Source organism: Canis lupus, chromosome 9 (assembly GCF_011100685.1).
Source record: "Canis lupus familiaris isolate Mischka breed German Shepherd chromosome 9, alternate assembly UU_Cfam_GSD_1.0, whole genome shotgun sequence".
In the NCBI taxonomy this organism is placed as follows: domain Eukaryota; kingdom Metazoa; phylum Chordata; class Mammalia; order Carnivora; family Canidae; genus Canis; species Canis lupus.
In genome coordinates this window covers 42,660,304-42,685,125 of record NC_049230.1, presented here as the reverse complement: position 1 = coordinate 42,685,125, position 24,822 = coordinate 42,660,304, and the positions used below count along the sequence as shown (strand labels likewise).

At 51.6% G+C, this 24,822-nt stretch overlaps 1 protein-coding gene across 1 annotated transcript; it reads right to left on the bottom strand.

Annotated features, from left to right (window-relative positions):
- Window positions 1-24,004, bottom strand: SLC13A2 (solute carrier family 13 member 2). Its single transcript, XM_038548233.1, has 12 exons — window positions 23,903-24,004; window positions 8,751-8,879; window positions 7,800-7,936; window positions 7,489-7,688; window positions 6,336-6,516; window positions 6,096-6,218; window positions 4,201-4,419; window positions 3,879-3,967; window positions 3,474-3,595; window positions 1,977-2,138; window positions 1,218-1,355; window positions 1-705 (listed from the first exon to the last, which is right to left on the bottom strand). Exons 1-12 carry the CDS (start codon window positions 24,002-24,004, stop codon window positions 532-534), a joined length of 1,776 nt encoding a protein of 591 aa, XP_038404161.1. The 3' UTR covers window positions 1-531.
- Window positions 24,005-24,822: the final 818 nt, after the last annotated feature.

Genomic DNA, 24,822 nt, shown 5'->3' with positions numbered 1-24,822 from the left:
TCTACTTAAAAATCGTTTAATGTGGCTAATATTCTATCTCTCCCCTCAAACCTGAGAAGCTGGGGAGACTTCAGTAGCTGGGCTGGTCCCACCAGCAACTCCTCATAGGCCCTGCTCCCCGGGCTACCCAACCCCGAGTTTCAATAAATACAGTGCAAAGGGGTCTGGTCAGCCACCAAGCTGGGGAGACAAGGACCCGGAGTGCTAGAGGGGGCATGTTGTATGGTCTGTGAACTCACATATGTCCACTGCCAAGCACACACACTGAGGAGCATGTGCACACACAAGAAACACCCTCTCAGGCATCCTCAAGCTACATGACACGCCACACACACACACACGCGCGCGCACACACACACACACACATCTCAGAAATGCAGGATTGAGCACACTCCTTACAGACACACATACAAGGTTCTATATATAGGTTCCTTTCTCTCAATGTTTGGCTTGAAGCCTGGGTGTCCCCTCCTGGCTCAAAGGGATACGAACAGGTGAGTCTTCCTGGTCTTGGCCAGATCATGCGCTGGTCTAGGGGCTAGGTGTCGTGGTGATGTTCGTCTGGATGGCCATGCAGTTGGTTGTGGTGTTGGAGTAAGCCCAGGAGGGGAAAGTGTGCAGGTTGAAGATGGGGAAGCTCCAGCTGTTGATGGCCAGCGTGATGACTAGCACCCCAATGATGTTGAGCAGGAATCCTGTCCGGGCCTGGTATAAGGAGAGCTAGTTTGAGTGACCAGTGGCAGAGCTGGGCCAGAACCTACCCTTTAGGGGTTCACCAGCACTCAGGAGCTCTCTTACTAGCAAAACTCTCCCTGAGAAGTCTTCCCACGGTCTGACCTGCAGCACTGGGCAGTGCCCCCGCCCCTGGCTTTTCATCCCAGCACTAAGGGGATGAGAGCCCTAGTGAGCTCTCAGGGCCTCAGGCTTTGTTCCCCCTGAGTCCACCTCCCTGGTGGTGGGTGCCTAGTGCCTTGGAGCCTTCCCTAAATTCCTTACCCACTCCCTTCTCTCTCACGTGGCCTGGTGTTGGCAGGGTCTGAAGACGCTCCCACTGGGGATCACAGTGTGATCACCTCTTCCACTGTACCCCTCGCCCCCAACAGGGTTCATTCTTAACTCTGAGAGCCTCAGTGGCTCGAAGCTACTCTGTGGGCCACCAGAAACGAAGGATGGAGCAAGGAGGGGCACTGAAGCATTCAAGCCCCACTGCTACTCACCATATCAGACACTTTGAGGCCCCCAAAAGAGAAAACGATGGCATTGGGTGGGGTGGCCACAGGCAGCATGAAGGCCAAGGAGGCGGCCAGCGTGCAGGGAAGCATGACATACAGAGGGTGGAGACAGATGGCCTGAGCCTGAATGGGGAGACAGCGGGCAGAACTGATCTCAGTCCCCAGCCCAGAGAGGAAGACATGCCCCCCAATTCTCCCACTCCCCCTCTCTAGAGGACAACTTCCCCTCCAACAACATACACTCTGGCCACGAACCCACCACTTCTGCCAGAAGGCACTGGGTGACCCGGGAAGGGCCCCTTGACCTCTCTGGAGGGGATGAGGGTGCAGCCCTGACCAGCAGGGCGTGGTGAGGGGAGGGGCCCATAAAACGGATCTCAAAGGGGCTCCAGGGTGTCATCAAAGGCTGCGGGAACGCGCGCCAGGGGAGGAAGGGGCTGGGGACGCTCCAGGGAATAATTTCAACCTGTCACCTCAGGACTGACCAGAACGGGGGCTGGTCCAGGGAGGTGGGTGAGGCCACCGATGAGGCCCTCAGGATACTCAAGGGGTGACATCACCAGGGATGGATTGAGTCAGGGGTGAGAGGGCCTTGGGGCCTAAGGCGCTGAAGAGTCTGGGGAAGGGTGGAAGCTAGGGGTCTTCTCCCAGAAGTGAGAGGGGGTGCAGATGGGCTGCAGGCGGGGCCCCTGCATGGAGTGGGCAGGTGGGCTGCCTGGAAGTGTGTCTGCAGGACCAGCTCACCATGGAGGCCAGAATGGGCAGGAAAAGTGTGGTGGTGGCCACATTGCTGGTACACTCAGTGAAAGTAGCAATCAGGAGGCAGAGGATGAAGGCAATGGCGGGAGATGGCACATTCTGTAGTGGGGTCAGCTTGTCCCCCAGCCACTCAGACAGTCCTGATTTCTGTAGGTAGAGGAAGATAGTGTGTGAGAGGTTGGGGTTCCTAGGGCTCCAGGGTTCCCTGCTGGGGCTCTGGGAGGGTCCTGCTCCAGCCTATACCTCTCTAGAGTCTTCAGCATCAGGTCTGCTTGGGAAAGAAGATGAGATCCAGCCAGAACCAAGAGGCCCCTCTAATGATTTTGAAGCACATTTGGGTGTGATGAGAAGTCAGATGAGAGGCTAGGAGATGGGGCCAAAGGGCCTTCTTCAGAAGCCTGGGGCTTGGTGGGAGTAAAGACTTTAACTCCATTTACTCCTGTTCTCCCGACCACTCTTGGGAGCTCCTTGGCCATCCTTTGCCCTCTCCCTGCCTCCTCCAACCCAGCAGATTGGCCAGGAGAGAGAAGGGGGAAGGGTGCTTGGTAGAGGCTGGGGAAGAGGCCGACAGGAGATGGGGGACAGTCCACAGGGTCATGAGGGTTCCAAGGTCTTTCTCCATCCACATGTGTAATGCCGGACTGTGAGTCCCAGGGCGCCGGGACTTTATCTCATATAAAGCTGCCCACCCAGCACCAGGCACAGTGCTTGGCACAGTCAGTGAATACTTGATGATGAACTAGCTTCAGATCCAGGAGTCCCTGGCACTGATCCCTGACCCAGGGAAGCTGCTTCCTATCTGGACAGTGGATGAGGCTCGCAGGCAGATTCAGGGATTTCCCTCTTGGATGGAACCTCTGGGGAATGATGCCCTGGTCCCCATAGCCTGGCTGGGTGTGACCATGGCGCCTCCTGGTGGCCTCGGCGGGCCAACTCATCCACCCCATACTAGCTACTCCCTGGTGCTAAAGCTATTGCAGTCTCCATCTGGCTGAGGGTGAGGCGGGTGGAGTGGGGTGAGGTGGAGTGGTCACTGAAAACAGTCCTTGCCCACCAGAGAAGCCTGCCTTCCCTTTGGCTTTGAGAACCCTAACACGCAGAGGTCCTTATGGCTTGTGTCCTCCCTCCCTTAGATGGGGCACTAACCTGTCTCTCCAGCTGCTGCAAAGGCTCTGCCCACCAGGAGGCGCCTTTTAAAAAATTGTTTTTAAAGATTTTACTTATTTATTCATAAGAGACACACACAGAGAGAGAGAGAGAGAGAGAGAGAGAGAGAGAGGCGGAGACACAGGCAGAGGGAGAAGCAGGATCCCAGGATCATGACCTGAGCCAAAGGCAGATGCTCAATCACTGAGCCACTCAGGCGTCCCCATCAGGAGGCTCCTAAGTGGGGATCCCCTGTGTGGGATAGAAGCAGGGGGCCTCTTTCCTTGCCATAGGGTGTCCCTCCAACAGGCTGGGGAGGGGGCAGGGGTTTCTCACCTCGCTGCCCTTGGCCAGGGCAAAGCCACCACCCAGCAGGAGCACAATATTCCAGGGCATCTTCTCATTCACAGTCTTCCAGTTGAGGAGGGCAGGAGGGGCCTTCAGCCTCCCTGGTTTGTCTGTTTCCCAAGCAGAGGAGGATGGGTCACCAAGAGCTACCAGGTTTTTCCTCCCCTCCACTTGGGTCTCTCTACGGGTCTCTATCAGAGCTTAACACATGTGAGAGAGGGGCCCCCAGTTCTGTAGCATCCTTACTTGGTCCCTGGGTCCCTGAACCCTTGGCAAGTCCTCTCAACCTCTCTGGGTTTTTATTATTCCTGTCAAGTGTGGTTGAAGGCACATTCCATGCTGGAAGGCAGGAGCTGCCCAGAGGCCCTTCCCTGTCCCAGTCCGGGTTCTTACTTGGATCCTGAGTCAGCCCTGGGATCTTGGAGGGCACCAAGAACAGAATTATTCCAATGAAGATGGCCACTGTCCCATCGGATGCCATGCTGCGGGCAGGGCGAGGAGGGCAGGCTTAGTGACTTAGGGCTGCTTGGGTCATAGGGTGGAAGGGCAGTGGAGAGGAGCCTCCCCACCCCCCCCACCCCAGAGGTGCCAAGCTCTCCCAGCAAGTCCTCCCCACTGTGTTACCTCCTGTGCAGTACCAGGGCCCTGCTCATGTCCCTCCTCCGTTAGCCAGGCGAGCCCCAGAAGTATTCCCCCTTTCCCCAAGAATGCTCACCTGTTTCCATCCTTGTCGGGAAAAGCCAGGTTGCCCCAGCCAAGGAAAAAGCCTGGCTCCCGGGTGAACCATAGCACCACCAAGATGATAAAGAGGACAGAGACAGCCTTTTCTGCGAAGGTCATGGGGCCCAGTCGCTTGTGTTCTGTTTGGATGACGTGGAAGGCTGCCTGCTCTCTTTCCTTCGCCTGTCCCCCAAAGCCGAAGTTCTTCCGGAAGCTATTGGCAGAGGGGTGGGGCAGCTTCTGAGGGCCCCACACCAGGCAGGGGAGCAAGTGCCTCTCAGCACCAGTGATATCCCAAGGCCACTCAAGGCTGCCACATGAAGGCCCTGGCCCTGCACCCTCCCCCCCCAAGGTTCTGGAAGAAGAGCAGAAGACTTTCAAGGGGTCATATCCTTATTCAGCAGAGGCAAGGCTGGGGCTCCAGGGGCAGCCTTCTCTGGATTGACCCCCTCTCCCCCAAGAGATTCTCTTGTGTTAAGCCCTCCCTCGCCCAGAGCGAGGAGGACCTAGAGGCCTGGACCCCACGACTCCTTCTGGTCCCAACTCACCACCCCCCTCCTCCAGGAACCTTTCAGGAAATCCTCCCCTCCCTCTCCTACCTGCTTCTGGGCATCCCCTGCCTGCCCAAGCCCCACCCACATCATTCTTAGAGGCACAGGAGACTGTCACCCGCTTCCGCATACCCCTTGCTTAACTTAGGTTGACTTTTAACTTTTCACTGGGGCAAATCTCAACTCCTCTGATGGACTTTGAGTTCCTCAATGACAAAGACCATATCTCACACATCTTTGAATCTCCCATGGTGCCTTGCACATGCAGGTCCCTTTGACTACCACCTAGCCTTGTACCAGCCACCAGCCTTGATCCAGCTGCCTTGCACCCACCCAAAGAGTTTTCCAAAGTACAGCAACAATACTTAAAAAACTTTCAGTGTCCCCCCTTCCATCTCCACCCCTGCCCCCACGTGGGCAGGAAGGGGCAGAGAACTCCTACCACAATTCCACTCTTATCACTGATCTCAGCCTGTCCTGGTAGTAGACATCACCAGTCAATTCCAGACTCAATCCCAACTTAGCCTCTAGCAAGGGCTCACAAGATCTTTCAACTCAGACCTCTAGTCACTATCAGCAATCCAGGGTTGGAAGCAAGAAGAAAACCTATTTACTACTCTTGACCTCGAGGACTAGGTCCAAGCCCTTTATGTGGCACACAAGCTCTTTACGTTTCAACCAACAGAACTACTTTCCCCACACACATGCTCTTTCGTGCCTCTGCACCTTTGGATAAGCTGTTCCTGCTCCCTGGAATGCCTTTACTCTGTTCTCTACCTGGCTGAGTTCTACAAGATTCAGCTCAGGCATCATGTCCTCCGGGGGCCTTCTGGGATCTCCACGGCACCCGGGCTTTCCTCTGACGCGGCCTCCACCTGACCGTCGCCCATTAGAAGGTGCACTCCAAGGACAGAGCCCATGCCTCACATTCTCTAGGATCCTCAGTGCCTGGTACAGGGCCAGATGCACAGTAAGAGCACAACAAATGCTTCTGTAACTGACCATGCTCACTGTGTGTGCTCCTTAAGCATTTACCAGAGGACCGTGGAGCATGATGGAATGGATCTGGCCTGGCATCAGGAGGCCCAGTTTGCAATGTGAGCATTGACAAATATGGTTGTATCCCACTCTTGGAACCTCAGTTTGCCCTCTGCTAATACTCTCCACCCAGTAAATCCCTCAAATGGGGGGCCACGGGCACAAGAGACCTAACGAGGGAGAGGCCTCAAGAGGACGGTGATGATATCCTCTCCCGCAGTGGCTCCCTGCTTACTCAACTGGAACCTCCCAGAGGGTAAGGGCAAGCCCCTGGGCTTCTCTCACGTCCTCCACCACTTACTTGAACCCCAGGAAGAGGATCTGCAGCCACAGCCAGGAGAGCAGCAGCAAGATGGCCATGGTGGGGAAGGCAAAGCCAAACCAGGAGGCAAAGTTCACCACGTTGCCATTTTGGGGGAAGAGCCTGAAGGGAGATGAGGGCTGGGCTGTTGCATGTAGTTGCCTGGTGGCCATCCAGCCCAGTCCACCTCCCAGTGAGAGTGCAGACCCCCTCCCCCAGCCTCTGCCCCCAGGCACTCACGCGTTGACCTGGCCTTGCAGCACCAGGTTAGGTGTAGTGCCAGTGAGTGTGGCGATGCCCCCGATGCTGGCCGAGTAGCACACGCACAGGCTCATGCCCTGGCTAAAGCGGAGCTGCTCCCTCTTCTGCCACACCGTTGACTCTGAAGAAGCAGGCAGGGCAGGGTGGGCCTGCCCGTTATCTGGGAAAAAGGAGAGCTCAGGTGGAGGGTGCCCACAGGACCACTTCCAGGGAGCATGGCTGGAGTTCCACAGCCTCTGAGGGTGCCTTGGCAGTGAGCAGCCTCCATCTGGGCTAGGGGTGAGGGCAGCAGAGGGTGTGCAGTGGCTGCATCCCTTACAGCACACCCAGACTCCAGCTTTCTGCCTCCCCAGGTGACCCAGCATCTTGTTTTGCCGGGCATTCGAGGGATTCTCAGAACACGGGACTTTTCATTTTATTTTATTTTATTTTATTTTTTCTTTTCTTTTCTTTCTTTTTTTTTTTTTTAAAAGATTTTATTTATTCATGTCAGACACACAGAGAGAGGCAGAGAGAGAAGCAGGCTCGCTGTGGGGAGCCTGATGCAGGACTTGATCCCAGGACCCCGGGATCACAACCTGAGCCAAAGGCAGACACCCGGCCACTGAGCCACCCAGGTGCCTGGGACTTTTCATTTTACTTTATTTTATTTTATTTTATTTTATTTTATTTTATTTTATTTTATTTATTTATTTTTAAAGATTTATTTATTTATTCATTCAGAGAGAGCGAGAGATGCAGAGACACAGGCAGAGGGAGAAGCAGGCTCCATGCAGGAAGCCTGCCGTGGGACTCGATCCCGGGTCTCCAGGATCATACCCCCGGCTGCAGGCAGCGCTAAACCACTGCGCCACCGGGGCTGCCTGGACTTTTCATTTTAAAACTAGAGACAAAAAAAAAAAAAAAAAAAAAAAAAAAAAAAAAAAAAAAAAAAAAAAAAAAAAAAAAAAAAAAAAAAAAAAATAAAACTAGAGACAGCCTTGGACAAACCAGGACAAGTTGGTCACCACGTGCCTCCCCTCTGTTTCCCCGAAGGCTCCAAGATGACCACCCCTGGTCATGGACATCACTTCAGACCCTCCCCAGGAGTTGGGGGTTGGGGCAGGGCAGGGGCGGGCTTCATCTTTCTCACCAAGTTTGGTCACGTCCTTCTGGGGACTCCCTTCTTGGAGTTCAAAGGTGGGGTTGTCGCTGCCCTCCTCTACATCCTTGCTTGTATTGTGGAGCTGCTCCAGAACGGCATGTGCGATGGGCACCATCATGGCTGTGGTGGCTGTGTTGCTAATCCACATGGACAGGAAGGCTGTGACCAACATGAAGCCCAAAAGCAGTCTAGGGACAGACAGATGGACACACTGGTTGGTGTTCTGGCATCCCTTCAGGGACCAGATCCCCAGCACACCACCCGTTCCAGGTTCTCTGGTCCGGTTTGTGGGAACTCACAGGGCAGGCCGCACCCCAATGATGAGGAGCACACGGAGAGCAATGCGTTTGTGCAGATTCCAGTGCTCCACGGCAATGGCCATCAGCAGCCCCCCGACGAACAGGATGTTGCTGTCCTTAAAGTATTCGATGCAGACCTGGCAGGCAGGGACAGCTAAGAGGCAGAAAGGGGTCTCCCCCATGTCCCTGGGCTTATAAGGCTACAGTCAGTGACATTCCCACAAACACAGGTTGGTCTCCTGGGCTCTCAGAATCAAGTGGAAATGGTCTTTGGATTATGTTCCATTTAAAATTAACCAGGTCCCTCTCTGCCTGCCAAACTCCTTCTTTCTCCCCTCAGGAATGAGTGGGAGATAATCTAGCCTGATTCCAGTCATGTTGCAAGCCATTGACTGGGAGAGAATTTAGCGCAGGTTCTAGAAACTACAGCAGTGGTTCACAAAGTGTGGTCCATAAGCTGGCATCATCTCCGACCTGGAACTTGCTAGTAACGAAATGCTCAGGCCCTGCCCCAGATCTATGGCATCAGAAACTCTGGGGGTAGGGCTGAGCCGTCTGTGTTTCAGCCAGCCCTGCAGGTGATCCTGAAACATGCACGCTCATGTCTCAAAGCCATTGACCCAGGGGAATACAAGTTCCTTAGCTGACTTTCAAGGCCCCTTTTCTTGGGTCACCAGGCCTTTCTACCTCCCTGGCTTACACCTGTTCCACTTTGAATGACCTCTCAACACCAACCATGCACTCAGCATTTCTAGAATGCACCCTCACCCACCCCCTCCCCGGTCCTCTTCTAGCTGACTCCTCACTTAGTGCTCCCTGACCTGTTAAGCAGAGGCAAGGACTCCTCTTCTGTGTGCTCTGCCCTGTGATGAGACTTCCTCCATCACCAGTGTTTTAGGGCAAACTCCCTCCATAGGAGAAGCCATTCCTCTTGTGAAAGGGGAGGCTTACCTCAGAGGCATCCATTATGCCCATCATGGGGTACAGGATGATGGGGAAGAGGGCAGTGACAGGCAGAGGCAGAGCCTCGGTGCACCAGAAGAGTGCCATGAGGATGATGGAGTAGGCACAGTAGGCTTCCTGTGGGTGGGAGGGGAGTAGCAGAGCTGTTGGAAGGGTAGGCCTGGTGTTCCAGAGTCATGTCACCTCCTGCCCCCAGAGAAAACAGGCCATTTGTAACAGTGTAGGGACAGCCTGTGAAACTCACAGTCTTTGATTTTTAAGTCCAAGGTCTCACCGCAAAACGGAAATAAAAAACAAAGCAAGGTACTCATCGCCTTGTCTTTGAGCTTGGGAGGCCAAACGTTATAATCCAGCCACACTGGAGGGACCGGAGAGTCTAGAGTCGGGTATCAGGCCCCACTCAGCCCGAGGAGACTGCAGGGGGCCAAAGTGAGGATCCCCTAGATGAGATGGGGGCTCATCTAGATGAGACTGGGGTGTGGCCAGTATGGACTCCTGAACGGCACCCTGGCCTTCCCTGGCTTTGTCAGAGCCTGCAAGAATCCATATGGCAATGTTATTATCGTTCGTTTCCCCTCTTAGAAGGTGAGCTTCATGAGGACAGAGTCAGTCACTCCAAGCACAGCATCTGGGTGCTTGGAGCTCAGGACCCTGCAGGCTTCAAGGCAAATCCCTGAATGAATGAACCACTGGGAAGTTTTGGAATAGTGGGAGATCTCCTTCCCAGCAAGCCTGGCATGACCACTGCATCACACAGTTCCAGGAGCTTCCATACACATTTACAGAATATGTGAAAGGTTCCTCCCCAGCCCCAAGTTGGGCAGGGAATTGGGGAGTAAACCCTGAGTCCTAGTCTTTCAAGTCTGGGTGCCAGAAGCTCTCCTTTCTTTTGCAGGGTCCTCGAGTCTAGGAGGGGACCTGGAGCAGAAATGGAAGTCAGAGAGTCAGCCTCCTGTGTCACGGGGCCACCGGAAGGAGAGGGTAGGAGAATCATTAGCTTTTAGGAGCTGGGTGTTTTCAGGTGGGTGTGTTCCAGGTTCTAGATGAGCTTGGAGAGGCTAAGTGGCTTGCTCAAGGTCACAGAACTGGGGTGTGTCAGAGCCAGGATGGAACACAGGCAAAGCCTCTAGACTGCAGAGCTCTGAGGGCGTTTCCCAGGTCTTCTAGGGGAAGGGCACCCCTGAAGTGGAACAGCATGCAGCCTGTGCAGCCCCGCTGTAGAGCCAGGTCAGCCTGATGCCAGGCTCACCTTCTCATCGTGAAACTTCCACCACCCCTTCTCACCCTGGATGAGAACTCTTGGGCCCTGGGGGTGGGGCCACCTTGACCTTCGCCCAGAGACCCACCCCTCCTTCCCCTCAGCGGGAGGCTGGTTCTGCTGAAGCTGCTGTTCTCCACAGCTTCCTCACCTGCAAGTACTGCCGGCCCAGTTATTCATCCTCCCCGGGGACTAAGGGCAGGCCAGCGGCTCTGGACCCTGGCATTGCCCCTCCCCCCACAACTCCCCTGGAATTCTTGGGTCAGAGACAAGGAGGGGGCCGGGGTGCATGGTCACTGCTGATTCAAGGAGAAAGCACTGCTAAGGATAGCAGAAGTGTCCCGAGGGCTAATCCGTGCCAGGCTTTGGGCCCTTCATGCTTCAGGTGATTGTCCCAAGGTAATGACCACTGTTCCCATTCCGCAGATGCAGAAACAAAGGCACAAACAAATGAAGTGAATGTCTCAGCGGCACATGTTAGCAAGTGAAGAAGCCAGGCCATTTGGTTTTTGAGCTTCAGCTTTCTCTCTCTCCCCTGAGCTCCATCCCTCACAGTTGTGGGGTGTCCTCCAGCCTCAGGTACGCTGTGACTTGTGGGGTGCATGGAGATGGGCCAAGGCTCAGAATTCACACATGACTGTCTTCCCTGGGGCCTGCCACTTCCTGCCACCAAGCTCGGGGTGAGTTCCTTCCCTTCTGAGACCCCATTCCTGTGTTCCAGAGAGAGCTGGTAATAATTGAAATTCCCCTGTGAGCTCTGGTGCATGTGCCATCGATGGCTCCCCTACCCCTCTACAACTTTCCTGAGTCCCTCTCCTCCTCGTCGTCTGTCTGTCTTTGGATCAAACCCAAAACCAGTTTCAAAGTCCAATCCAGGAGCCTCCCGTGGCCCTGATGGCCCTGGCCCTGTGTCTCCAGCCTCCCCTTCTGGGCAGTCCTGTCCCGTTCTAGCATAACTTGCTGACCTGTTCTTCCTGGGTCATAGGGTTCTTAACTGGGGCGTGGAATTCCAAGGAATTTGAGGGAAGACTGTTTCATCTCTGTGCTAACATCTAAGGGTCTAAACATAGGCAACAAAGCCATGCTGCTGCTAATGGTACTACAGGTGATTTGGTCCCAAGCCCTCCCCCCCTTTTAAAGATTTTTATTTATTCATGAGATACACAGAGAGAAACAGGCAGACACATAGACAGAAGGAGAAGGAGGCGCCCTGCAAGGAGCCCGATGTGGGACTCGATCCCGGGATCCCGGGATCACAACCTGAGCTGAAGGCAGACGCTCCACTGCTGAGCCACCCATGCATCCCTAGTCCCAAGGCCCTTGATGGTGACTGTCAGCCATCAGATACGTGCACAGATCAGTTGTTGCCGTTATCTCAAAATGTATCTCGAAGTATTGTCTCTATCCATCCCTAGTTTTGAAATTATGGTAGTTATACCAACACTAGATCTTATTTAATTCATTCATAATCACCTATAATTCCCAATGGTAATTTGCTTTTTCAAATTTTTATTACTGTATTTCAAAGTAACTGGTTTCTTTTGTAATCCCATACATTTTATTTTGTGCATTTTATTTATTTATTTTTTAAAGATTTTATTTGTTTAGTCATGAGAGACACAGAGAGAGAGAGGCAGAGACACAGGCAGAGGGAGAAGCAGGCTCCATGCAGGGAGCCTGACGTGGGACTCGATCCCGGGTCTCCAGGATCATGCACTGGGCTGAAGGCGGTGCTAAACTGCTGAGCCACCCCGGCTGCCCTATTTTGTGCATTTTAAAGCACTATTTTGAGAAGGGCCCATAGTCTTCACCAGACAGGCAGAAGCTTCATAGCTCAGAAATGAGTTAGAGTCCCCAAACGAGGGGCACCTGGGTGACACAGTTGGTTAGGCATCCGACTCTTGGTTTTGGCTCAGGTCGTGATCTCATGGTCCTGAGATTGAGCCCCAGGTTGGGCTCCACGTAGTGTCCCTTTCACCTTGCCCCTTCCTCTTGTGCTCTCTCTCTCTAGAATAAATAAATAAATCTTAAAGAAAAAAAAAAATCCCTGAATGAGATTTTCAGCTACCTCCATTTTGACCTCAGTCTGTACATTCTAATTTGATTAAGTCAAATTGATTAAGTTCTTCCTTTTTTTAAAAAAAATTATTTATTTATTGAGAGAGAGAATGAGCACATGGGTGGAGGGCAGGGACAGAGGCAGAGGGAGAGAGAATCCCAAGCAGACTCTGTGCTGAGCGTGGAGCTCAATGGGTGGCTCAGTGCAGGGCTTGATTCCATGACCTGAGCTGAAACAGAATCAGATGATCAACCAACTGTGCCACTTTCCAGCTTATTTATCATCTCAGGCAAAAGATGCCCAAAAAGCATCTCGTGATGGGAACCGTAACTACTCCCCCAAGCAATAGGGACTGCCCTGACAGCCACAAGAACCTTCGTGATTGACCCCAAGATGGTTATTAACCTTACCTTTCCTGCCTACCTGCAAGACCTTTCCTGTGGCCCACTCTTTCTTATATAAACCTGGACATATTCTCAGCACTTTGGAAACAGTCCTCGAGATACTCATCCCCTGTCTTCCCAGTGCTGGCCTCACTGAAATAAATCCTTTTCTTGTTTCACCACCACCTCTCTCTGCCTTTGGGTTTTGTCAGCAGCGAGTGGCCCAGCCCGGTCTGTTTGGGGCCCTCACGGCCAAGTGCTCTTGCACCTTTGGGCTCCAGTTATATCCCTGCCCTAAGGTGAAGGGAAAGAAAAAAATGATCTAGCACTAACTATTGTGGCTTCCCCGAATCACCTTGGGAACTTTCTAAGCTTCTAGGTCCATCTCCAAGTGAAATTTCTCTCTGAGTGGGAGCAGGGGTCTCTACAAGGCCTGAGCAAGGCAGCGTGAGTCAGAGCGAGGAATAGACAGAGAGGTCAGGCATGCATAGTTTGGTGGGTGCCTGACCTATGTTCTCTCTCATTTCCTCCTCATATCTCCAGGGGGCAGTGTTTCTCCCTACTGCCACTGCGGGGGCTGGGGGGGAGGGGGCAGGGAAGGGACCTGGGCTGGCCAGGCTCAACTGGCAGCTTATATGGTATGGGACCATGTGGGCTTATGCTCTGGCCACTGGCCGATCCTCTGGGCTGCTGGCACTGCACAACTGCACACACCAACCTCATATGCATTGCCTGCACTGCTGTCTGCGGTGGCCCTCCTGGAGCTCAGATAACAGCAAGAATGAGTTTTTTCCTGGCAGCCAGTGCTTCTTTCTCCCTCTGTCACTGCCTCCCCCTTGCCCAGGCCGGCAAGGGAAGTGTTCCCCATCTCTGACAGATTTGGCTCTTCTCCTCAGTATCCATTTATGGGCTTCTGAGGACAGAGAGAGTCTCTTCACCTCCATGCCTGAGCCCTGGCTCTTTGGCTGGTGCTGGCCTGGATGAGAAATCCTCCTCTCCCCACTTGTGACACACCCAGGAAGCATCTTGTTTGGACGCCCATTGAATTCAACCCCCAGGAAGTCCCTGCTATGGGGAGCCCCTTGGGAGCAAGCCCTGGGCCTCTGAACTGTTCATCAGGCACTCATTCGACAAATAGTCTCTCCACTCCAGGTCTGCAGTCCTGTTCGTTCTGTGCCTCAAATACCCCCATTGACTTCTCTCCAGTTCTCAGTCACCCGCCTCGTCCAAGCCCCAGCATCTGTCACCAAGACCTCTATAACACCTCCTCATTCACCTCTCTTCCTCTCTTGTCCCTGAAATCTCTTCTTGCTGCAGGCAAAGTGATCTTGAGTCACAAATCTATTTAATCCACCTCAATCCTCCAACACGGACGGACGCACTCACCTCAAAACAGATCAAATCCCTTCAGAGGATCCCATTGCTCTCAGGAGAAGTTCGAGGCTGATTCAAGCCTCTCCTTGCTCTCTGCTCCAGCCACACTAGCCCTCTTCCAGTTCCTCAAATACACCAGCCTCCTCCCAGCCACAGGGCCTTTGCTCATAATTTCCTCTCTTCCCACTTCACCCAGTTGATGTCTACTCAACTCAAGGATTCCCTTTTCAGTGAATCCTTCATGGGTTCCAGGCTTGGTTATATTCCCCATTTCAAAACCCCTGTACCTCTTCTGCATAGCACTCATCATACGCTATCATTAAACACTGTGTTTCATGGATTTCTTGGTGAACATCAACTTTTTCATCATACTGTACTCTCTAGGGAGCTAGGCTCAAGTCTGTTTCGGCCCATCCCATCAGGTATCTTTATGGAGGTGACACTCTGAATACATGAATGAGAGAGCACTAGGCACTAGGGATATAGACATGAGTCAGGCCCAGCTCCGGCCCTTTGGGACTCTGAGTGCCCCCATGTAGGCTGGCCCCTAGGGTCATGGTGGGCAGGCTACCCTGCAAAGCCAGCAGTGGACAGAAGAGATAGATGCTCAGAGGGTTTCCAAAGCCTGAAGTTGGCAGCTTGCTTCTTTTGTAATAGGAAACAAAGGTCAGAGGTCAGAAAATCTATGTGCCCAGGCCTGGCTTTATGGCTGTGTCCTTGAGAAAGTTACTTCATCTCTCTCAGACTATTTCTTGTCAGCAATAGTGATCATTTCCAGCTGTACACACATTTATCTCATTTTTGTAGTTTTCTTATCTACAAGTGGGAATGAAAGAAACACCTGCCTCCCTGGGTTGTTATAAGGATAAAGGATGTGAATATGTCATAAAGGACAGAGGATGGCAGTGAGCAGATGGTAGGGTTGGTGTTGGGAGACGAACGTGCTCCTGGGCTCCTGGGGAACCAGGGTGGATTCACAAGGCATATGTGGAGACGAAAGTGCCAGAGACTCTTGGGCAGACTCTGGACCCAGGGTGTGGGCAAGGTGTATGACCTGCGGGCATCATGGCCTTTACGCATGACAGGCACGGAGCAGCCCATGGCTCAAATATGTCTGTAGTCTCAGAGGTATCATGACTTATTCCTTCTGGTGATTGAAGGTTAACCTAGGGGTGGGGGATGGCTTGGCACACAGTGAGTCCTTCCCACTGCCCCTATGCCCTGGTAAGTAGAGATGCTGCTGGCGGTGAGCACTACTGGCTCTGGGAATGAGGTGAGATACTGGGTGGCAGCCTGCCAAGAACCATGGCAAAGGTGAGGCCAGAGTGGGACCCCACAGGAGAAGAAGCCCTTCGCTGAGCCTCCATCTGCCTAGGCTGAGGACGACTTCCAGAGGGGACCCTCAATAGGTGCTGAGGAATGAATAGGAGTTTGATGGGTGGGTGGGCAAAAGGTGTTGAGGTAAGGGAGTGAATAGAGAGGGAACAGAAAGAAGCATAAGGGATCTTTTTGATACATTCTTGGAGGGGTGTAATGCTTGGAAAAGACCTTGTCTTCCCTGGTGGAGATCTAGAACTTTATCTGGAAGACAGTAGTGAAAAGTGAGGCCCCTAAAGGATTTTTAGAGAGAGTGATAACAGTAAGGTTACATTAATGCTACTACTCTATGGGATTTTTAAAAAGACTTTATTTATTTATTTGAGAGAGAAAAAGAGTGAGTGAGAGAGCACAAGCAGAGGAAGAGGGAGGAGCAGACTCCCTACTGAGTGTGGAGCCAACCTAGGCCTCCATCTCACAACACTGAGATCATGACCTGAGCTGAAACCAAGAGTCAGACCTTAACTGACTGAACCACCCAGGTGCCCCTTATCCTATGTGATTTTATTTACTTACTTATAAGATTTTATTTATTCATGAGATACACAGAGAGAGGCAGAGAGAGAGGCAAAGACAGGAGAAGCGGGCTCCATGCAAGGAGTCCGATATGGGACTCGATCCTGGGACTCTGGGATCACGCCCTGAGCCGAAGGCAGATTCTCAACCACTGAGCCACCCAGATGTCCCACCTATGTGATTTTTAAAAATATGTGCACGAGTGTTTGTATGTACATGGGAAAAATCTCTGATTCAGGGTTTCTGTACCAGGGTCCCTTGGCAGCCTGATAAGGCCTTCCAACTCCTTAGAATAATGTTTTTAAATACATAGAAAAATACATAGAATTATAAAGGAAACTATATTAATATGCAGTTGTTAAAATATGAAAAATAGGCGAGATAATGATATATGTTACTCCTTCTTAGCTAGTAAGAACTTCACTGGCTAATGGTTACTGTAATTGCAGTCATGATGAACACAAACAGTATTTCAAGGTACCTGCAACAGCACTAATGAATGTGATAATATCTGTGATTTTTATTGGTGGCAAAGCCAAAGATATGGTTAATGCTATTGTGGCTTGTTATCTACATTCATAACAGAAGGAAGTACTAAATTTTCTTAGTTAGGAAGTACTAAATTTTCTTAGAGGTTGTTGATGATAAAATATAGGGTTTTTTCCATCCAAGTTCACAGATCTCCTGAATTTTCCCCACAAATTCCCAAGGATGAAGAGTCCCTGCTCTGGAGGATATCCACCATGCTGGCCCATGAGACTGCCCTCTGGACGGGCATGAGGGTGGAGGGTGGGAGGAGGACCCCTCCATTTCACTCTTTCATACTGTCAAATTTCATACAATGTGAGTGTGCCATGTAATTAAACAAATACTTCATCTAAACATGAAAATAGGGATCCCTGGGTGGCGCAGCGGTTTAGCGCCTGCCTTTGGCCCAGGGTGTGATCCTGGAGACCCGGGATCAAATCCCACATCAGGCTCCCGGTGCATGGAGCCTGCTTCTCCCTCTGCCTATGTATCCGCCTCTCTCTCTCTCTCTCTCTCTCTCTCTCTGTGTGACTATCATAAATAAATAAAAATTAAAAAAAAATAAAAATAAACGTGAAATAGGGAGCTTACACCTGCTACACTGTAGCCAGTGAATTGGAAGACAGGAGATGGGAGGTCGGGAGGCCCCAGAAGACCCTACGAGGTCGTGCTGCGTGTCCAATGGGCGGATGTCAGGGGCTCAGAGCAGGTCATGGTAGTAGAGAAGGAAGGACAGACTCCAGAGATGTTAGGAGAAGACAGGGTTTGGGTGACGGCTGATGGCTTGGATAGGAGGAGTGGGAGAACACCGCCAGGTGCCTGCCCTGGGTGTCTAGATGGTAGGGACCATAAAGAGAGGAGGCGGGCTGAAGGGACTTGGGGAAGGAGGTGCAAAGTAGGCTGGGGTGTGTGATATTCTTTCCAGGAATAATAGGCTCCTAAATACCTAATCTTTTCAGAAGACTGAATATGCAAAGGGAGCAATGGCCAGTCCATGTATAAAAATATTTTCTATAGTCTCTGCAGGAACCAGTCTGGGTAGCAAAACCACAACCTCTACAGCATTTGGCCCAGTCTGGATTTGCTCAATGACTGCCAGCTTTCCTCATTTTTGCCCCCTCTCTCTACCCCCACTTCTAACTCTAGACCAATGAAAGCCAAATATGTATCCCTCACCAACCACTCGGGATGGCCGTCTTCTCGGAGCCCCTCCAGCCCCCCTGGCAACAGCCTCCAGCCAGGGCGCACCTGAAGCCTCCCCTTTCAGGCTCCAGAGCATTCCGACCTCCGCCCACCTTTGAGGCTCTGCTAAAATCAAGTGGTGGTGGCTGACTCCCTTCCTATGCTTTGCCTGATCTCTTTCAGGAGATCCTTTGTTTATTTCTGCACCATAACCTGAATGAATTTGTTGTATCATCTTCTGTACTTAGAGGCCAAAGGGAAACAATGGGTTTCTGAGTGTCAGAGAAGACAGATGTCTGGGGAAGAGTCCTGAACTCACAGTTTGGGCCGGGGCCAGGTCTGTCTGTGTCTCCTGAAGGGCAAAACAGGCAGCAGTGACTATGAGCAAAGCATTTTCACACTCTTTGGGTTCAATCCCTACAACAGACCAGGCTTTGCTGCTGGGTTCTATCCAGGAAACTGGACTGTTGAAGATTCTACTGCTTTCTCATTCCCTATTTATTCGAAAGAGAGAGAGAGAGAAAGAGAGAGTGAGAGAGAGAGAGAGAGAATGAGCACAAGCAGGGGGACTGGAAGAGGGAGAGTGAGAAGCAGGCTTCCCGCTGAATAGGGAGCCTGAGTCAGGCTCCATCCCAGGACGCCAGGATCATGACCTGAGCCAAAGGCAGTTGCTTCACCAACTGAGCTACCCAGGCACCCCTGCATAGGTTCCTTTTTCATTTTTTTTTCTTACGTAGGCTCCACAGCCAACAGGTTGCTTGAATTCACAACCCTGAGATCAAGAATCTCATCTTCTACTGACTGAGCCAGCCAGGTGCTTGGGATTGCTTTCCCATTCCTGACCTTCCCCTAGCAGGTGCTGACAGGCATGGACATAATTTGATCATTTGAGAACAAAGTCCAAACTGGGGAAACTTCTCTCTCCTCCAGGGATTCCCCCTGGCCCTGGAGGCTGGGTCCTTCACATCCTACTCCCAGGCCCCCTAGAGGCCAGAAAACCTGTCTCCAGGTGGTGGCGACACTTAGGGGCTATACCTCGCTGCTCTCGTGAGGGGGACCGGCTGCACCTCACCTTCCTGATTCACAAATGGGGATACTGAGGCCTCCTGGTCAGGGCAATAGCTCATATGAACGGAAGTCATCTCTGGAAAAGAAGTCAGGTGTCCAGGCAGTGCCGGGGCTAGTTGTGTTTTCCAGGGGCTAGGAATTCAGACGAGAGGCAGAGGGCGCAGGGAACCACTGCATACCGAGCCCTGGGCACCAGGGCTCTATGCACACAGGTTCTCTTATTTTATCTTCATGCAGCCCCTTAGAGAGGAGAGGGTTGGTGAGGTCACACAGCTGTACACACTGTAGAGTAGATTTGGACCTACATCTCTCTGACTTTATTTTTTATTTTTTAAAGATTTATTTATTTATTTTAAATATTTTATTTATTTATTCATAAGAGACACACAGAGAGAGAGAGGCAGAGACATAGGCAGAGGGAGAAGCAGGCTCCATGCAGGGATCCCGATGTGGGACTCGATCCCGGGACTCCAGTATCACGCCCTGAACTGAAGCCAGACACTTAACCACTGAGCCACCCAGGTGTCCCTCTCTCTGAATTTAATATCCCTGTGTTGTTCCCTGGACTCTGCCTTCTTGACCAAGAGCCAGGAAGTCTCAAAAGATGGAGGTGGACCCCAGAACTGAAGTCCAGATTCCATGTTCAGTCTTCATGCTGAACACAGTGAATCATCTGAGTCCTGTTCCGTCTCTGGGGTTCAGGAATAGCTTTGGGTCAGGGTATTTTCATTACACAGATTTTAAAGAAGGTATACAATGTATGGTTCTTATATTCTAGGAGTGCAGCTGACTCAGATTAAGAAATTCTGTAAATACAATATGGATTTTAGCTAAGCTCTGTCCTGGCAAACATTGTGCTGCTAGGAGACTGTTTTTACAGATGGTCCCATCAGGTCCTGGGGTTGGGATGGGGATGGTGGGGTGAGGGAACACTTGCATTTTTGATCCTAAAAATCTTCACTCCTTCCCCTGGCTTTGCAGGGCTGACAGCATGGGCTGACCTCCCCCTGTCTCTCTAACTGAATTTATCCCACCTTTTCTTCACTCGGTTCCCCATGCCACGCTGGCCTCATTTAAGCCTGCACCTTGCCAAATTCATTCCTGGCCTTGGGCCTTTGCACTGCGTGTGCTGCCTAGACAACTCTTAAGCCCAGAACTGTGCTTGGCTGCCTCTTACTTGCCATTCAGGTCCTAGGGTAAATATCATTACTCTGGGAAGCCTTCCCTGACTACCCCATCTAGAGCAGCCTGTCCCTAAGCCATAGTCACAGGCTGCCATACGGTTTTCCCAGCATATGCTTCTTTCCAGCCCTGCCCCCCTGCACCTGAACAGCCCCTTTGACATAGTACGTGTTCCCTGATGGGTGAGCACGTGGGTGAATGAATGAATGAGTGTAAGGTTTGGAGCACACTGATAGTGCTTCTTTGCTGTCTGGTTGCAGAATTGGGGAAGCAGTGAAGAGCCCTCAGGCCCTACTGTCCCTCATCCCCTGGGACCACCAGAGCATTTCAAGGATTCTGTTGCTATTCCTGGAATGCACCCTATAATTCCAGCTCTTACACTGTTGCTCCTTTGCCTTCACCCAGCCTGTCATCTACGGATGTCTCTGACTATTGGCATCTCATTCAGCCTTCAAGGCCCAACTCAAACGCTACCTGCTTTGGAGTCTCCCCTGACTCAGTTGGAAGAATTTCCTCCCTCCTCTGAGCTCCTCAGCCTTCTGGCTCTACCTCTGTGTAAACACACAGAACCATGTGCTCCTTTTCAGTGACTCCCTAGCACAGAGCAGGAGCTCAAGAGACATCTCTGACCTCACCACAGTGGGAGGACCAGCTGATGCCTGGATGGATGTGAGGGTAGATGGCTCAAGAGGTGACTCACAATGGGGTCACAACCCTGGAATGCACCTGGACAGCCTTGAGCAGAGACCCCAAGGCCAGGTTCCAATTTGGACTTCGTCTTTCTCTAGCTGGGACTTTAGACAAATTACTTTACTACTCTGGGCCTCAATTTATATGTCTGTAAAATGAGATAATAGTAGTGCTCTCACAGTAACTCAGAGGTTATTGTGAGAAATAAATGGGTTAGTACTTTGAAGTGCTTGGCACAAGAACTAGCACATAAAAAATATCCAATGCTCAGTCTGAGCCCTGTCTGGGGCTCTCCCTTCCCATTTCAGGAGCTGGGGGCATGGAGGTAAACGTGGGGGTTCACTACAGACAGCTGGGACTCAACACAGGGTCCTCTTTGTCCACGTGCATGCATTCATTCAACAGATGTTTGTTGAGCACCTACTATGTGCCAGGTACCAGAGATTCTGCGGGAAAAAGACAAAGTCTCCACCTTCATGAAGCCTACATTCTAGTGTAGGGAGTCAGAGAATAAATAGAAACTAAACAAATACATCATTTCAGAGAGTGAAAGACCTTTCAATACAGCAACAGTGTTTTGTATTAGACAAATGCCAGATGACTGGCAGAGGTCAGAGAACGCTTTTTATGAGGAGGTGGATTTAGGCTGAAGCCTAAGAAATGAGAAGCAGTCATCTGGGAAAGAACATTCTGGACAGAGAGATGAGCAATTTGAGGAGTACAGAGAAAAAGCTGGTGAGGCTGGAAAGAGTGGATGAGAGAGAAGTAGGATATGAGGCTTTAGAGACTGTGGCGTCTCCCGGGGTAGAGCCCTGGTGACTCCTGGCTACCCTAAGAGGTTTGGGTTTAATTTCAAGTTTGATGAGAAGCCTGTGTAAGGGCTTCCACGAGGTATTGATTGGGTGAAGAATGGTCTGGGGAGGGACAGGAAGAGGAGAGAAATGATGGTAGCCTAGACCCACTTAGGAGGCAGTGGCAAGCAGTTCCATTGAGAGTGTTTTGTAGATGTTGAGTCAGCTGGATCCACTGGTGCACACGGAAATGAAGGATAAAGAGGAATCAGGAATGTCTCTAGAGGCGCCTGGCTGGCTCAGTGCGTAGAGCCTGCAATTCTTGATCTCGGGGTTGTGAGTTCCAGCCCCATGTTGAGTGTAGAGATTACTTAAAAATAAAAAAAATTTTTTTTTCTTTTAAAGGAATGTCTCAGAAGTAGAAAGCTGAGCCACATCTTGGTAAGATGGCAGGAAGAGCCAGCTGGAAAAGATGAGCAAGCAGCGTTCTGTTTTGGATGTGCAAGTGTAGAAGCATGTGTTATTTATAAAGAGAAGATTCAGGAGCAAGTGTCCAGTACTAGTTTGGTAATACTAGGGTTTAGAGGTTAGGGCTGGGGTTAAGATTGGGGAGTGGTCAGCATGGAGACAGCAGAAGGTCATCTAGGAAGAGAGTGGGGACAGAGAGGGGGCCAGGAAAAGTGGCCAGGGGAGAGAGTAGCCAGGAGGTGAAGTTGGGGCTGGAAGGTAAAGCATCTTGGAGACTGGAGCTGTCTTTTTTTTTTTTTTTTTTTTTTTTTTTAAGGTTTTATTCATTTATTAGAGACACACAGAGAGAAGCAGAGACATAGGGAGAGGGAGAAGTGAGCTCGCTGCAGGGAACCTGATGCGGGACTCGATCCCAGGAACCCAGGATCATGACCTGAGCCCAAAGCAGATGCTTAACCACTGAGCCACCAGGCACCCCTGGAGCTGTCTTAAGGAAAGATCATGCAGACAGATTTTAAGGCCTTCCATCCTGAAAAAGACAGAGAAAGCAAGCCTCTGTGAAGGGAATGTGGGTTTGTTTATTCCGTGAGAGAGATTGCAGCACGTTTTGTGTGCTGATGGGAGAGATTAGGAGGAGAGGAAAAAATGAATGAGGCTGGAGAGGGGATGATTATGGGAGCAAAGTCCTTGAGAGGAGCCGGTTTCCAGGGCCTCAGTGGAAGGGCTGGACTCCATACTGGAGGCAGGACAGGGCCGGCAGCATCTGTGAGGCCAAAGCAGGCAGCAGGGCTGGGTGCGACACAGAGCAAACAGGGGCTCCTGACACCTATCATTCCCGCTGGGAGGCCCGCTTCTCCTTCTGACTCAGGCTTTCCTGTGTGACCTTGGGCAAGTTCCTGAATCTTTCTGGGCTGTGCTTTCTTGAGGAGGAAAGTGGGAATGATTGTCCCTGTCTGTCCATTCCTCCTGCTGTTGGCACATTTGGCCCGACCTGTCTGAAAACCCATCTGATGGGTCCCCAACACAGAGCTGTCACTGGCTTTGGCCAGAGATGAGGGGCCTCTTAAAGATCAGCCAGGCCTTGTCACTTACCAAGTGTCAGAGGCTCAGGAGCTATGCCACTACATCCCCAATCTCTCACCCCTTTGGGATGGCATGGACAAAAAGCCTGCCTCAATTTCCCTATCTGTGACAGAAGAAATGGCTCAATGGACAGTCCTGGGGCTATAGGGGTGGGGCCAGGCCAGCATTCAGTCTCAGCCTTCAGGAGGCCGCAGCAGGGGAGAAAGAAGATAGAGCTTTGGAGCTAGACCACACCCCCGGCCTTGCCACTCTCCGTATGACCTGCCAGAGGGATTTGTATGTCGAAGCCTGAGCTTCAAGACCCTCCTCCTGAACTGACCCTTCCCAAGGCCCCATAATTTTATGTTCTTTTGCTTACAAAAGTGTATAATAACCAAGCTCCATGAAACCAGAATCTGCCTTGGGATTTGGGTAAGTGACTTCACCTCACTTTTCCCATCTGTAAAATGGGACAGTCAGTCTTGCCTCTTAAGATGAGAGGATGGGTCTTTCAGGGGAAGGGGAAAGATGAGAGGAGGGGTTACTGGGTGCACAGTACAGGGCATAGGGTGGGGGCTCCAATAAATGGGAGCCAGAGCTATGGCTCCTGCTGCTTGGTGGAGGGAGACAGGAGGCTGTGGCACCTCTCCCTCCATCCACGGTATGGTGTCTGTTGTACCCACTGGCTGGGTCCCGATGTCCAATTCCCACCCCTCTCCCTCAGCTGACTTAGCCCTTGGGATCAAAAGTGAGCTCTTCCTCATTCTGTTTACACTCTTAAAAGCACAAACTGCTTAAACGAAGCCAGCTTCCTCCTACTCCCTTTCCACTCCTCTCTGGCAGTCAGCCCTGCTCATGCCATACTAACCCATAGGGCTGGGTGAGCACACAGTTAGGCTGATGACCCCAGCTGCCTCCACCTGCACCCCCTCTATGGAACTGGCTTCCTATCTCCCAAGGCCATAGATTTCTAATGCATCTAAGCAATTCACACTGGGCTGCTGCTCCTGGGTGCCAAGCAAAAGCCCCCTGTGACCGACCTCTTAACCCCCAGTCTCAGGAGGACCAGGAGGTCATAGCCTCCTTTCCAGGATATGGAGGGATGAGAAAACTGTGCTGGTCCTAAGGATGCCCAGCCCTCATCCAGACTGTCCTCCCTTGTCCTTCCCCCGCTCCTTTGGAGCCAAATCCCAAGTGCTTACCTTGGTGGGGATGAGGATGGGCAGGGGCAGCAGTAGAATGGGCAGGAGTAGCACAATCAGGTAGGAGCGGTAGGCCCACAGGCCCTGCCAGCAGGTGGCCATCGTGTGGACCTACGGGGGTTGCTCAAGCCACTGCCTCTGGGATCTAGGGAGCTGGAGGAACGATGCAGCAGGTAGGCGGCCAGCCAGGGCAAGCTTATATAAAGCTGGTGGAGTGTTAACCATTGACCCACCCTGGCAATCAAACTGTTTTGGAGTCCAGGAGGTGAGAGTAAGGAGGAGGGACCTGGAAGGACCTGCGTGAAGATCAGGAAGACTTTGCAAAGAAAGGGAGCAGGAAAGATCAAGGAATAAAAGTTTCAGGTGCTTTCAAGAAGTTAAGCCCAAAGTTAACTCCTTCTGTGCATGGAGGCTGCGAAGGGCTGCCTCTGGAGGAGCTGGGAAGGCAGGGTGTCTGGGAAGCCCCACCGCCGGCCTCTGCGGGGCAAGACCCCGGCCCCCTCCTCAGCTCAGTCTCCCTTCTTTCCTGTTATTCCTCCGAAGCCAGTTATCCACGGAGCAGTTCATACTGGTTCCAGAGAGGCAGCCCTGCCTCCAGAGACACTCGGCCCTCCAGGAGTTTCCAGTCTAAGATTGAAGGCAGCCAGTTTGAAGCAAGTCCTCCTCTTCCTTCCAAGTATCAAGGAAATTGTCAAAGTTACTGGTCCTGACTATCTCTTATTCACTGTGTGACGTTGATCCATTGACTAAACCTCTCTGAATAACTACTTCCTTGTTCTGCTGAAATATCTTCCCATTAGGAGGCATAAATTAGACAACCTCTGGTATGTTGATCATAAAGATTAGTTTCTTTTTTATTTTTATTTTATTTTATTTTATTTTTTAAAGGTTAGTTTCTTAATGTTCTTTCTGGTTCCCCA